A 15,836-nucleotide genomic window follows, 5' to 3' on the forward strand; every position below is an offset into this window, starting at 1 on the left:
CAAATAATTCCGTCAAGTCCATCTTTACCCGGCGCTTTCTTTTTGGGAATAATTTTAAATGCATAATCAATTTCTTGTATTGTGAAGGGAGTTGATAATCCATGTGAAATATTTCTGTGATTATTTATTGGGATAGCTGAAGAATCTTGAGAGGCTGGATAAAAATGATTTAAAAGATCTTGAAGAAAAGAGTTTTCTGTCTCATATTGAGGGAATCTTTCTTGCATCTGAACAGGAGTAAAATATTTGCCGAAAGCTATTTTGTATGGTTTCCCAAAAGATTTATTGCTGTTTGTGCAGAAATTTTGCCAAGATTTTCTTTTGGAAAGACGGATTTCTTTTTTATATTTTGCTAATATTTTTTTATAAATATTTTTATAGTAAATGAGCATATTTGGGTCATTGCAGTGTTGAAATCTTCTTCTTGCTGCTCTAGTTTGATTTTTTAGTTGAGAAAGGCCTTCGTGCCACCATGTTGCTGGACTTGCGATTGTAAAATATTTCTTTTTAAAAGAGTCATTTGCACATTCTTGTATTATTTGTACTAAAGTAGATACGTAACTATCAAGTTCAATGGTATTCTGAATTGTTGGTAAGATTGGAATTATTGGTGGTATTTTTTGTTTTAAGCATCTTCTAAATTTAGCTGTGTTGTATGAAGTTTTATACCTAATGAAGCGAGATTTTGAAAAAGCAGCTTGGATTTCAACTATTATATATTTATGATCACTTAGAGAAATTTCTTGACTTATTGACCATAAGATAGGGAGGAGAAAGTTTCTTCCGAACGTTAAATCAGGCCAACCTTTTCCATGTGGAGTCTCAAAAGTCGGAGGAAAATTTCTATTGTTGAATATGTCCAAGTTATGGGTTGCTATGAAATCTAATAATAATTCACCTCTTGATTCGTTATGTGGATACCCCCAAGATCTTGATCTAGCATTAAAGTCACCTGAAAGAATTAAAGGTGTTGGAGAAGTTGAAGTTAAGAAATCATCAAGTTCAATCAGAAGTTCTTCAAGAGGTTCCGAAGGAGAGCAATAAGCGGAAATTAAAATTATAGTAGAGTTATTTAGTGAAATTTTTGCTGAAACAAAATCGTAAGAAACAAATGTTACATACGGAGTAATTTGATTAGTTGCAAAGACAATCGCTGCCCTGCCACTATTGGAAAGAATACTTCCCCAAGATAATGGGATACCCGAAATTTTTGAATTGTGCAAATATGGCTCTTGGACCAGAAAAATATCAATTTTTTCTTCATTTGCGAACATAGTTAAATTGGAAGTAGGTGCATATGCTCTTTGTAAATTGATTTGAACCAATTTAATTGATGTTTGAGTTGTAGTGTTAAGAAGCGTTGAAGGAGCATGAGAAAATGATGAAAAATCTCTAAAAGTCAAAGGGTTAGAGGAACAATTTGATATCTCACTAGACATAGCAAATATTTTTACGATAGAGAACAACAGCCCTTTGGTAACAAGGGCAATCAGTGGAAGAAGGTGGGTGTTCAATATTGTTATTAGTTTTGTTCCTCTTATTATAAATATGGCAGTTAATACAGCTAGCGTTGTGTGAATCACAATCGTTTACATTATGGGATTCTGAGCAAAAACCACAGTATATGCCCTCTAAGAAGCATTTTGAGGCAATATGGCCATAACCTTGGCACTTGTAACAACGTTTTATTCCAATAAATTCTTTTAAAAAATGAACTCTCCACGAAATGTTGATTTTTGGAGATGACATTATAATATTAAATGCTTGAGGAGTGACTTCTAAGACCCAATTCTCCCTATTTCTTTTTCCACTAAGTTTAAATGAGAATTGAAAATCATCTTCCGTTTCTAGACCATAAGTACGCGAAAAGGCTAAGGCAATTTCCTCCCATTCAGAATCTTTGGACAAATCATAAATGATTATTTTAGGTTTGCGTTTTGATGGAATACGTACTGTAATTTCTTGAGAAAGTTTTGGATGTTCCACGATTTTTTGCTTTAGAAAATTCAAATCACGAATCGACGGAACATCAATGGCAAGTCCTCCTTTACCAATAAACCTGACTCGATTGATAGAAATTCCATCTTTTGAGGGGTTGTAGCTAGATTCTAAAGTATTTCTCAAATCAGTAGATCGTGGGTTTTGTTTCGTACTCGCAGGATATAATAGCAGTGTGTGTTCTTCTACGTGAGTTACTTGTGCGTAGCTTGGCTTTTGCATCGGGACTGTAATATCGTGATTCAGATTAGAATGCACATTAGTGTGTTCAAGTATAGGGAAATCAGTTTTAGAACGTGGGAATGATCTTGGATCTTGATTCCCTTCTGGTTCTGTTTGCACTGAAACTGGAGAGTTCAACAGAGGTTCGATATTATCATTCATTCCTACTCGAGACTTTTCTTGTTCATGAAGCCTTTTTTCTATTAATTCAACAACTAAGAGGGATGTTTTCTGTAGCTCTTGGCTCATAAAAAACCTATTTCTCCGGTCTTTTCCAGTTATTAATTCTCTTAGAAACTGGATTAAATCGTCGTTAGGACTATCGGACGACAGATAATTCTCAGTAGGACGGCAATCTTTGTGAAAGTATTCTGAAAATGGAACAATCAAATCGTTAGCATTCTGTGATTCCAGGACCTCTATCACTTGGTCCGATGAAGTAATTGACGAAAAGCTAGTATTTCTAAGATTATACCTCTTTGTTGGAGTATTCATAATTTTAGCTTTACCATTCACTTTTCCCAAAGATTGTGGTACTGATTCAATATCTGAAATAACTTGCCCTGGATCAAGAGGAGTTTTGACGCGATTATTTTCATCCATTATTAGCACTAGTTATTATAAATCGAGTATAAATTGTGTTATTTACTGGTTAAGCCTAATATCAAATAACAGTTATTATTATCATTGTTTTTTGAAATATTGTTGTAAAATAAAATGGCAGCGAAAATTAGTCATAACACTTAGCACTGGTCACGTGGTATTAAAAGTAATAACTATGCCAAGTAAAATATTTTAACAATGTAACTGGTTCAGAAATTGGCGTTTGAAATACCGAGAGCTAAATCACTCTAGACTTATTATAAAGCAACAGTATCGCCAACAATATGGCGTTCTAAAGATATTTAAATTGAAGTTCAAAACCAAATGCTGAGTTTTTAACGGAGAAACAAGTTCAATAAATGAATATATATATTTTTTTACTCCTTTACTCCGTGAGGGTCCAAGAGCATTGAAGGCGATGATCGGGAATCACTGAAAGGAGAAATGCATCTTGAGATGAAATCAGTGATGGCGCAATCGTTTACCAAAGTTGACAACATTTCTTTTTGATGTAAGATGTTTCCCGATTTCCCTTGGTTTGTCCAGTAATTCTTCGTATCTTCAAAAAGCTACAGTTCAGGCTCCCTTTAATGCAATTCGTTTGATGATTTGCTGAAAAGAGACGATTATATGGCTTCTTTGATGCTCCAATGCTTATGAAGCGACACTGCTATGTCCTTTCCGTATTGATAAATTAGCAAAAATCTAGAACTTGAATTGGTTAATTGAGCTAGGCATATGAACACTCAAATTAAAGCTCTAATTAAGCACTTAAAGAGGAAAAAAGAACCAGCTCTCTAGTTGGATTATTTCCGGCTTTGTGGCAAAATGAAGTCGGAGCAATACATTGAGCGTCCAACACATACGGATTCAAAATGGCGTCTCCATGCTCTACACACACACGCACATGCCTGCGCGCACACACACACACACGCACACGCCTGGGCGCGTACACACACGCCTACACATACACATTACTGCACACGCACACACACGCCTGCACGCACACACACGCCTTCACGCACAAACACGCCTGCACGCACACACACGCCTGCACGCACACACACGCCTGCACGCACACACACGCCTACACTCACACACACACGCTTGCACGCAGACACACGCAAGCCTACACGCACACACAAGCACGCTTGCACGCCCACACACGCACGCCTGCACGCACACATACACCACTGTACACGCGCACACACACGCCTGCACACACACACACATGCCTACACACACATGCATGCCTGCACGCACACAAACGCCTGCCCGTATGCACATACACGCCTGCACGCACACACACACGCCTGTACACGCACACACACACACACCTGCACGCACACCACCACGCCTGCACATACATGTACGCCTTCACGCACACACACGTCTACTCGCCTACACGCCTACACACACACGTCTACACGTCTACACACACACGTCTACACGCCTACACACACACGTCTACACGACTACACACACATGTCTACACGCCTACATACATATCTACACACGGACGTCCACACACACACACATGCCTACTCACATGTCTACACACGAACGTCCACACACACACGCTTACACACATGTCTACACACGCACGTCCACACACACACACACTCGTAATTGCGAAAAACCTAATTTAATTCAGGATGTCAAAAATTGCAATTTTCTTTTTTTCTTTTGTTTGCAGGCACTAGTGTTATCTTCATAAACAAATAGTTATAATCAAAGCCTTAAATACTAAATGACATAAATAAAGAAATAACGATTATGAATAAACAGCGTTGTTTATTTGACATAAAATAAAATTTGGTTCCGCAGATGATAACCATTAAATAAACTACCTGATTTTAAAAATGATTTTACTGTATCATCATCATGTATTGCATGCTCATATTAATAAGTTAAAAGATTTACCCAAACGAATTTTGTAGCTCATATTTTTAAATTAATAAATTTTTCATTGAAATTTTGAATGAACCAAGTTTGGGGTTAAAAAAAAAATAAAAAAAATGAATGTTGAATCAAGAATGGCAAAAGACAAGAAAGCTAAAAAAGTAAGTGTTTACAGCTTTTATGCAATCTTCTAACGTGACCTCATTTTTGCTTTCATGGGAAGATTGGGGAGTTGTGAAACAACAACGTGAAACATGCAAAATTGGCGAAAAAAAAAGTCCCTCTGTTGAACTTATTGCTTTCATTTTTTCTCAGTGCATTAATTTTACATTTAAATGGAAATTTAATTGTTTTTAATGAAATCATATACTGATTTGGCGAATTATTTTACATTTTAATAGAACGTTTAATCTTCTAAAATGTAAATGGTTTGTTCTGTGCAAAATATAAACGTTCAATTTTGTATTTCTTCAATATTTTTCTTGACAGCGTTCGGCAACTACATAAGCGACTTGCTTTGTAAAGTGGGGCGGAAATTTTTAAAAACGCGCCAAGTATTCCACGTTTTGATAATTTCCCGGAAGATTTCGGTAACAGAGATTCTCGGCGATTTTCTCAGCTATCGCCAAGTTTTTAATGCTAAAGACTGAAAGCTGATGCATTTTGTTATATGGGAAGAGATGATCATCGTAAGCAAATTCCGGTACTTACGACGTATTAACACCACCGCAGCTGCAGATTTTGCGGTTTTTATAATATTTGGCGTTTTCCCCTTGTTGCTAAAACAAGGTAGCAAAGTATTCAGAAAAATCGTGAGTGTGCGAACGACAAATGTGTCAAATAATTTTTAACGCAACTTTTGCTGCTGTGGCGTTAATACGTAAAAGTACTCAAATTTCACACGACCAATTTTAATACGATTTATATCAGCAGTTAACTTTTAAGAGTTCGTGAGTGAAATAAATCAAAGACTTAAAAGTTAAAAGAAGATTAAACATTTATGAAAAACTAAAAAACACATAGAGTAAAATAAGTTGAAAACAATAAAAATATTGCGAAGACCTTTCTAAACATTTAATCAAATAAATTTTTTAAATTCTCACCGAATCTGATTCTCAAATTTCAAAACCGAAAACAATTTCTCCAAAAGAACTTGGTCTCAAAGAGTAACTACGGAGATTTAAATTATACCTTCCATGTAGACACTTAACCCGCTTTCAACAAGAGAGCAGGCTTGGTCAAACTAAGTGAAAAGCTCACCTGACAAGCATACGAGCGCTGTAATGTACACCAACAGCAAACTGTACCCACATAGTGTGACTATGATAAGTTGAAACGTGACCTTAAAAACGTTCACTTGTTTTTGAAGCGTTATTTGGGCTGAGTTGCGTTGGGTTACTTTTGTAGTAATTTTGCGAAAGTATTCTGTCACGAATCTGCATCAATAACGCTTCTTCTTTTGATTGAGCTCCACAAAAAGAAGTAAACGTTGTCAAGGTCAAGCTTCAACTTATCCACTTCTTTGTGAAACACGTTCTTCTGATTATTTTAGACAACGCATATGCGTAAGACATCATACGTTTCTAGAAAGATAGCGAAATTCTCACATCGCAGGTCGATCACCACATCAGTCTCAGACTGATAAGTCTGAAACATGGACGAAGCTTGAGTCAGGGATTGATGAGTGCATAACACGGACGAAAGAATTCTGGATGTATTGCAGGTCATACTGTACATTGTAAGTTATACTGTTTCTATTCGTAAATTTAAAATGAAGAACCTACTTCCCTACTTGTGTAGCTGTATCTCTGAACCCCTATGCCAAACCTTGCCGGATGAAACATGTGAGAAATAATAAAACCCCAAGTGTTCACAAAAATATACTGCCTACTAACTGAGCGAGAAGAAATGACGTTTTTTAGATTCTGGTGAATCTTCTTGTCAATAAGAAAGTGCCGACATCTGCTTAAATGCTGAAGAAGCATTGTTGTTCGATGTCATGCGATCTCCGATATAACCCGTCTCTTCCCTGCAGCATAAGTCTCAGGTGATAAGAAAATATTCCGTTGCTATTTATCTAAATTCGATTTATTGTTTCTTCATTTTCATTTAGTCGTCAGAAGAAACCAAATCAAATGACATTAAGAATGACGAATCTGGAAGGCAAAATATAACAACTAAAAAAGAGACAGCAGAGGACAGTGATACTTTGAGAGAAGTAAGTGATATTGATGGCTATCAAATTAAGTTTCGTCATTTTTTTAATTGCTCTATTTGCACCAAAAATATTTAACTTGTCGTTGATTTCTGCTTGAGCATTTGTTTCCCCCACTAATCACTAGCGATTATCCAAATAATGGTAACACCACAAAAAAAAAAAAAAAAAAAAAAAAAAAATACTGAAACTTTACTAATAAGCACAGAACTACTTTGGCACCTGAAACGACTTGCACACGTGGAATAATATAATCTTATAATTAATGTATGGTGTATAACGAAATATCTTTTTTTTTTATCATAGACGTATCGAGAAGTTTAACACGAAAGTTTAGCGGTGAAAATCGATTTTGGCTTCTGTTTCCCAAAATGAACGAAAGGGAGCCTAGAAACTGGATCTGCTATGTAACATATACGACTTCGTCTTCATGTTCCTCAAAACATACCTGAAGGGAAATTCGATGGTCAAATCGGATTTTTGTTTACTTGGTTAGTTAAAATGTTCACATACTCAGAATTGCAGACAACCACTAAATGACTTTCCAAATCATGGCCGAACCTCCTCCTGGAGTCGGAACATAGCCGCCTGGATAACCTTGTGCAGGTGTTCTCTAGACCAGGGCTTCGCAACCGGTGTGCCGCGACAAGGAACCCGGTGTGCCACAGAATTTTCGTAGTTATATAAAAAGAAAGAGCCTTGATGTATTTTATTTTAAAGTGGCGACCGAATAGCGTTTGTATCGTTCTGTAACTTCTCAATTCACCCAGTCGATCGTGTGCAATCAGACATACCTTACAAGGGGAGAGGCGGGATTTGCTGCCCTATCTCTTTAAAACCTCTTGATCCAATTACTTTCAGTTTTTTAAAACGGTTTCTAATTTCCACGAAATCAACTAATTATGCAGAATTTTTTCTAATTCTTTCGCAAAAGGGAGTATCGTCCCGTCATCCAGGCAGGGATTGTGCCCTCCCACCCAAAATTTAAGCCCAGCTTTAGTTTTTGTTTTCCTCTTTTCCAGTTCCGATACTAATTTCATTTGATCGTAGTTTCTCAGAGCTCGGTTCTGAGACTTAGTAAAATAGAAATTAAAAGAAAAAAGAATCAAACTGAAAAAATAAAATCTAGGACGAATGAATATTTTCGGTAATTGCTGTTTGAACAATTCAGAGAGTAAACCGAAGAGTGCAGCTGCCTTTACTTTTACCTGCTGCATATTTTGGCGCCAATGATCAGACATGTATTGCTTTTGAGGATTTTTTTTTTTTGTTAATCTATAAAACAGCAAATTTGCAAAAATGTTTGCTATTGGCTATAATATTATTATTTATTCGGCTTATTTTAGACACAAATTATTCACGTTCAATTCACCAGCAATGGCATTCTGGCTTGTCTGCATACTCTGTGTGTAATTAGGATTGGCACAAAGCCTCCGCTTTAATTACGAATGTGATATGGAAAAATTCTTGGTTAGAGAAAGCTCATCAGCTGCTAAATCTGCGACTGAATGTACTGATACAGAGGACCTCCAAGTAAAAAAGCTAAATCGCTGAGTAGGCAGTCCAGGAAAGGACACCTGGCATTCGATTTTTCGTGGATCGGAGATGTAAAATCACCAAGACCTGAGTGTATTATTTACAGGAAAAACTTTCAAATGAAGCGATGATCCCTAGCAAATTAAAACGTCACCTGTCTACTAAACATCCTTCTTTCGTGGGCAAAGACATCGGTTACTTCAAGCGATTGCAGAAAGAAAATTCGAAGCAAAGTTCTTTCATGAAAGCCAGTGCAAAAGTTTCTGAAAGGGCTCAAGAGGTTAGCTATAATGTTGCACGGTTAATTGTCAAAACGAAAAATCCACACACTATCCGTGAAACGCTTACTTCACCAGTGTGCAAAGAAATCGTACGGGGAATGCTAGGACCCGGAGCAGAAGAGGTGGTCCAAGTGGCACTTTCTGACGACAGTATCAGGAGACGAATTGATGACATGTCAGGTGACATAGAAGCAACATTGGTAGAGAAATTACGAGTAGCTGGAAAATTTGCATTTCAAATTGATGAATCAACAGACATCGGAAGCTGTGCACAACTCATAGCCATTGTGCGCTTTGATGATGAGGGACGCATTAAAAGGTCATTATCTTTTCCGCAAAGAACTTCCTCCACGTGCAACCGGTGATGAGATATTCCGCGTTACAGATGAATATCTGAAAAGCAACGGGATCCTTTGGCAAAATTGCACAAGTGTTCGCACCGACGGAGCTGCTGCAATGACAGGACCTATCGAATCTGAAAAATCGTACATTCAAACCATACACTGTTTTCTCCATCGTGAATCTCTCATGGCAAAGAACTTACCAGATGAGCTGAAGTCAGCTTTGGCTGATAGTCGTGAAAATCGTGAATTTAATAAAATCTAGCGGCTAAATTCTCGAATTTCCCCTTACTTTGTGACTTCTACATGCAGAGATTCGCTGACTTTCACGAGGTAAGGTACTATCAAGAATTTTTGGATTGAGGGACGAGGTACGACAGTTTTTGATTTTAAAAAACGAAATGCAGAACACCAGTTTATTCCATGTCAAATATTGGCTGGTCGTACATGGCTGACAATTTTGAATATGTATATGGGTTATTTTCTCTAAACTGCTAAATTCTTGTCCTTGCTCCAAAAATAACAAACTAACTAGTATAGAAATAAAACTGACGCTAGAATGCTTTAACAACATGTTTTTATGTTTGTAAAATAAGTTAAAACAAACACTCTATTATTATTATACATTTAAATAATTTTTTGACATGATAAATGTCATTCCCCTGTGTGTCCCTACCTCCACCTTAAAGCAAAATCAGCTCTAAAGATTCAGGAAGCCATGCATATTTGTACAGAAAATGTTGTTTAACCTCTTAAGAAGTGTTATGCAATGTTGTAAAATAGAAAAAAAAATCTTCAAGGTTTGCATTATTTTTTAAAAAAAAAAGTAAAAAATGTCCTTTGATTTTTTGTCATTCCCCTGTCGAGGAATGGAATGAATGTTTCTCACACTTGGTAATAGTTGTATTAACTAATAATTTAATCTTTGAATTCTGGTCTCATCATAGAAATAATCTTAATTAGTTCTTTTTGAATAAATATACGGTGTAGAGTATATTCGAGTGATATCAAGTTAAATCTTGATAAGTATTTTTAATGACTGTCATTACCCTGTCTTTGATAATTCATTTAATTTTGTAATAATCGCTCGATGAATGATTGACTCTTGTTTGTATAGAGTTTCCCCCCCCCCTTACTTTAAGTGACATTGATATTTGTTGTTTGCAGTTATGACAATATATAAGTTAACTTTAATTTTTGTCATTCCCCTGTCGTCCTTCCCCTGTAAAATGTAAGGGAAACAAATAACCACAATAACTACTTTTGGACACCACGACATTGGATCTTTTTCAATTTCATAAAAGTAGTGTTTCCTTTTCCCACATAAATCAGGGGTGCCCATCCCCCCCAAGCTCAATGGCGCAAATTCCCCCCCCCCCCCCCCAAAATTTCTCGCCTTCGAATTAGGTTAAACATAAGTTTTTAAAGTGTTTAATTTCCATTCGAATTCACGGGAGGGGAGGGGAGGAGCGCTAACAAACACCATTTGGACTTAAATATTATTGGATTGTTCCGCATCGCCTTCCCAAATTTTACAACGTGGACCTTGAGTAAACAAGTTTTTTTTTAGATCCCTGAGTTTTGCTGGATTTTTTTTTTTTTTTTTTCAAAAGTATGAATAATTACAGGGAGAGTGGATTCAACTGTCTGTTTAGGGATGGAATCATTACTAGATGTATGCAATATGAATCTTGAAACGGAAATGTAATAGTCACCTAGATAGGGGGTCCGGGGGTGTCTCCCCCGGAAAATTTTCGAAATTGTAGTTTTAAAACCAGTTTTAGACGGTCTCTGGTAATGTTGGGGGGATAAAAGGTTCGATGGCCTCTTTCCAGTAATTTTTCAATATTGAAACTTCAAAAACGCAATTGTAGATAGTCTACCGTTTATTAGGGAAAGAGGCGGGTTCGGGGGCTCTCCTCCGATACGTTTTCAAAATTGTAGTTCTAAAATGCAGTTTTTGACTATCTTTGGTAATGTTAGGGAAAAAAGAGATTCACGGGCTCGCCCCGGAAAAATTTCGCGATAAAAGTCTTAAAAACCCTATTTTACGCTATCTATGGTTAGGGAACAGGCAGTTTTCTGAAATTGATCCTCTAAAATTCCAATTGTAGCCGACCTTTGTGATGTTAAGAGAAAGAGTTTCTCTCCCAGAATTTTCTTGAAATTGAAGCCCTGAAAATGAGACGATCTTTAATAATGTTGACGAGAGTGGGGGAAGGGAGAGTGGCGCTCCACTTAAATTTTCGAACTTGTAGCTTTATGTAAAAACGCAGTTTTGATAGATCTTGATCAGAGCCATTGCTAGGTCAAAAAACTGGGGGAGGGGGTGTACGCATTTGGCGGCCCCTTAATTGTTTCAAACGCATGTTCTAATGTGCAGAGAGAGATTTAGCTTCTGGTTTAGCAGGGATAGTCATTTTACTGAAGATTAGTACTAGCAATATAAATGTAATTGTAAGGAGCTTTGGACTATATTTTAAGTTGGAGAGGAAGTAGAGAGGAGATCCAATATATCCTCTCCCGATAATTTTTACCCAAATTTAGGTTCCCAAAACACAATCATACGTTATATTTGATTATGAAAGGGGGGGGGGTCCGGGGGCTCTCCCCCCGCAAATTTTCAAGATTGTTAGTTGAAAAACTCGGATTTAGACGATATATGGTGATGTTACAGGAGGAAGAGACTCGGAGTCATCCCCTGATAAATTTTCAAACTTCTTCAAACTCCAAGCACGCAATTGTGAATTATTTCTGATTGTGTCAGAGGTGAAGAGGGATCCCGGGGCTCTCCCCTGAGAAATTTGAAAATTGTAGTTCGAAAAATGCAGTTTTATATGATTTATAGTGGTATTAAGGAGAATAGAGATGCGAACGCTATACCTCCAAAAGTTTTTGAAAATGAAAGCTTTAAAATGTGGTTGTTGACTTTTTTTTTTGTTAAAATGGAGTGCACCGCCACTTTCTTGAAATTAAAGCTCAGAAAACGTAATTTAAGCTTTACTGAACTTACTTCACTGAAGGAGGAGGGGGGGGGGGGAGTATTGAAGGGGCTCGCGCACAGAAATGTTTCGAAATTGAAGCAATAAAAACGAGATTTAATACGTTTTTCTGTGATGTTGGCGAGAAAGAGAGGGGAGTATTCTCTCGAAAAATTTCCGATCTGTTGAAAACGCAGTTTAAGAATATTTTTGATAATGTTAATGGGTGGAGAGATTCAGAGTCTTCCCCTGAAAAGTTTTCAAAATTGAAATTCAATTAACGCAATCGTAGACGATTTTAAGTACTGTAAGAGGGGTGGAGGTTTGGGAGATCTCCCTCGAAGCCTTAACAATCTGAAGCCTTAACAATAAAATTTTTGAGGATCTCTGGTAATATTAGGAGGAGGACAGGTTCGGGAAACCTCAGGGAGTTTTTTTAAATTAACGTCCAAAAGACGAAATAATAACGTTAGAGCAAGGAATGGGGTTTGAGAACGTTTTCCCGGAATTTTTTCAAGGCCTAAGTTTTAAAAACTCAATTCCTGACCAGCTTTGGAGACGTAAAAAAGAAGGAATTGGAGTTCTCCACCTCAGTTTGGCTACCCCCTGTCTTCATTTTAAATTATAATTATTGATAAACATATTGCGGTAATACTTTCTTTCAATTTTCCTTTGCCAAACACGATTATTTGCTTGGATTTTCCATAGTAAAATTGTCAATTTCCAGTCTAATATATATATATATATACATAAATATATATATATATATATATATATATATATATATATATATATATATATATATATATATATATATATATATATATATATATATATATATATATATATATATATATATATATATATATATATATATATATATATATATATATATATATATTGAAATACAAGCGTCTGCGGCCCCAGAAAAAGAACTTATAACATTTTGAACGGATGTAATTTTGTGCAATACCTTAGGTCTTACTTAGCAACGATTTTCAGAACAGTATTTTTCATGAAAAAAAAAATTTCGTATGAGAATGTTTCGGCGACTCCTTAGGGCCCACGGAAAACATTCCCATATGTAGGAGTCTATGAAGCCATAGGGCCTATAAAGCCAGCCTATTTATTCGTCTATATATATTTTTAAACTGAAGAACGATGAAGCATTGTTTTGTATAACCAGGGCCTCCGAGAGACAAGGTGTGCACCATGTTAGTTTTGTCGCCGGTTCTCCCTCCTATTATGCTAATTTTACTCATGCACAATACTTTAGTTTGAACCAGGCCCATAGTTTCTGACTACATGGACATACCCACTCTACGGCCTAGTGAATAGTGCGCTGAATATTATTTTTTGCGTTAAAAATGTTTGAAGCGCATATTTCTGCGGCCCTTACTTTGATAATCCTAATAAAAGAGAATCATTGATGTCCCAAAATTGTATTGTAACATTACATTTTCCATTTAAATTTTACTGAAAAAATATCTTTTGTCACTATTATTTCAGTTGTTCATTTGTATTTACTATTTTAATTTTTTAAATCAACCAAAAGTTTCCCTTTTTCTTCGCTTGCTACATCGCCAAAAGGAAATTCGCGGCCCCACTTTTGAAAAACTGGGGGGGGGGGAGGTGCAACACCCCCTCCCCCCTTGGCGTCGGCGCTGCTCTTGATAATGTTCGTAGAAGGTGAGTTTCGCTGCCATTCAACCAGCAGTTTTTCGAAATGGATACTCCAAAAACGCAATTCTAGGATTGTCTTTGATTGTGTTAAGGAAAGAAGGGGGGGGGGGGGAGAATCAGGGGCTCGCTCTTATAAATTTTTCGAAATTGCAGTAACGCAGTTTTAGATGACTCTTGATGATAAGGATGGTGTTATTCGGGCTTTACAGTGAGGGGCGCTCTCCTGAAAGTTTTCCAAAATTAAAGTTACATGGTCAAAAAGGGTAGATAGCACACAGATACACTGTGACAGATATTCTTCGGAAATCCTTAGAAATGGATTCAGCTATTCAGCACACATGAAAAATCAGAACTCAATAATTTTAACGAATCAAATATCCTTCTATGCATATCAGATACCTTCTATGCTTCCATCAGCAAAAACCAACATCACTGAAAGTTTTAATAAAAATCATCTAATGAGAAATTGAACCAATCAGTTTAAAAATGGTAGAGAAGATGATAGTAAAGTGAAATGATAAATTCTACATAAACTTCAGCTAGTTTATGAAAAAACTATGGTAATTGTCGATTAGAGGGATTAAAAATATGTTATTCGCTAACTTCAAAATTAGTTCTTAATGACTGTCAAGGTGCAAATGAATCATTGAACAACTAGTGCATGTGGTCAGAATTATTACAAACAATAAATTAAGGAGAGGGGAATACTTTTTATTTTAGTCATTTTTGATCTCTTTCCCTCTCATCACTGTCACACGTATTCATCACATCATGCAGAATTGTGCTACTTCCGGAAGATTTATAATAAATTAAATAGAAATCAAATCGTCTGATCAAGTTTTGAAACAGGCACCAACTCCATCCCGTCTCTGATGTTAACTTTATTGAAAAGAGACACGGGTATTAAATTTTGGAAAGAGTACGTGAAAAAAGTTTTACTTATGCATCTATTTCTTCTTGAATAAGTTTAAATATTTTTTCCGTCCAAAAATAAAAAATTTCATGTTCTAAATTAAATCAAAACTTCGGAAAAAAAATCCCCTCCAAAATTTTTGATGGCGCAACTTGCGCCATAATCCCCCCCTGTGGGCACCCCTGACATAAATTATAATATCGTCAGTAAAACGCATTATTTCCTCTAAGTGTCATTCCCCTGGCACAGTGAATGCCATTCCTTGCCCTGTCCAAATTGCTCTGTTTAGGGAAAATGACCCATATGTGCGTAAATGGCTGAAATTTTGAACATCTTAACGAATTGAATCGGTAAATGCAAGGACAAGGAGAGAATTTAGTTACATGTGTGATGGACAGGCTAAACGAGTTCAAATAAAAAATTCAGTTGTGGAGAGAAGAAGTAGATCGTGGGTCATTGGACATGTGCTGCAAACGGACCATTAACATAGTGTGTGAAGGAAATGGCATGGAAGAAAAGCTGCTTAATGAGGTGGCAGAACATTTAGTCATACTTCAGGACAAAATTAAGCACTATTTCAAGAATACTAACATAGAGCAGTATGACTGGATTCGTGATCCATTCTCTTCATCTGCCGATGTATCATTTAAAGATCTTTATTTGAAGGCGCGAGAAGAATTTATGGACCTCAAGAGCGAACGTACTCTTAAACTTAAGTTGAACGAAGTGCCTCTGGACGAATTTTGGTTGCTGGTTAAAAATGAGTATCCCACCACCTCTGGTCTTGCTATTGATTTGCTACTACCATTTTCCACTACATATCTTTGCGAACTCAGCTTCTCAGCCGTCACACTTATTAAAATCAGCAAGAGATCATCTCTAAAGAACCTGGATCAAGAACTTCGGGTAGTTCTTTCCAACATCCGAGTCGAACATCCAAGTCAGGCTCAAGTGTCTCATTAGAGTCAAACGGAAGTTAGGTGCTTAGTTTTAATTTTTTGCTTGCTTCTTTCTTGAAACATTTTTTGATAAATCGTTTAACTGCAGTGTGAACTTTACTGACATGTTTGACAGAAATGCTTTGAAACATATCAAGCATAATTTTCTGTAAAGCATGATATAAGAAGTTTTGTTGTTCATTATCAACCTCAATACATTCGA

The 15,836-nt window shown here is 36.5% G+C and overlaps 1 protein-coding gene across 1 annotated transcript in view; it reads right to left on the reverse strand.

Annotated features, from left to right (window-relative positions):
• The window catches only part of LOC129216331 (endochitinase-like), a 58,090-nt gene extending 55,267 nt beyond the window's left edge, over positions 1-2,823 (reverse strand). Inside the window, exon 1 of the mRNA XM_054850541.1 lies at positions 2,295-2,823. Coding sequence (XP_054706516.1) covers positions 2,295-2,823 — 529 coding nt within the window. The remainder of the gene's footprint in view (positions 1-2,294) is intronic.
• Between the last annotated feature and the right edge of the window lie 13,013 nt (positions 2,824-15,836).

Source organism: Uloborus diversus, chromosome 2 (genome assembly GCF_026930045.1).
Source record: "Uloborus diversus isolate 005 chromosome 2, Udiv.v.3.1, whole genome shotgun sequence".
Taxonomy (NCBI): Eukaryota; Metazoa; Arthropoda; class Arachnida; order Araneae; family Uloboridae; genus Uloborus; species Uloborus diversus.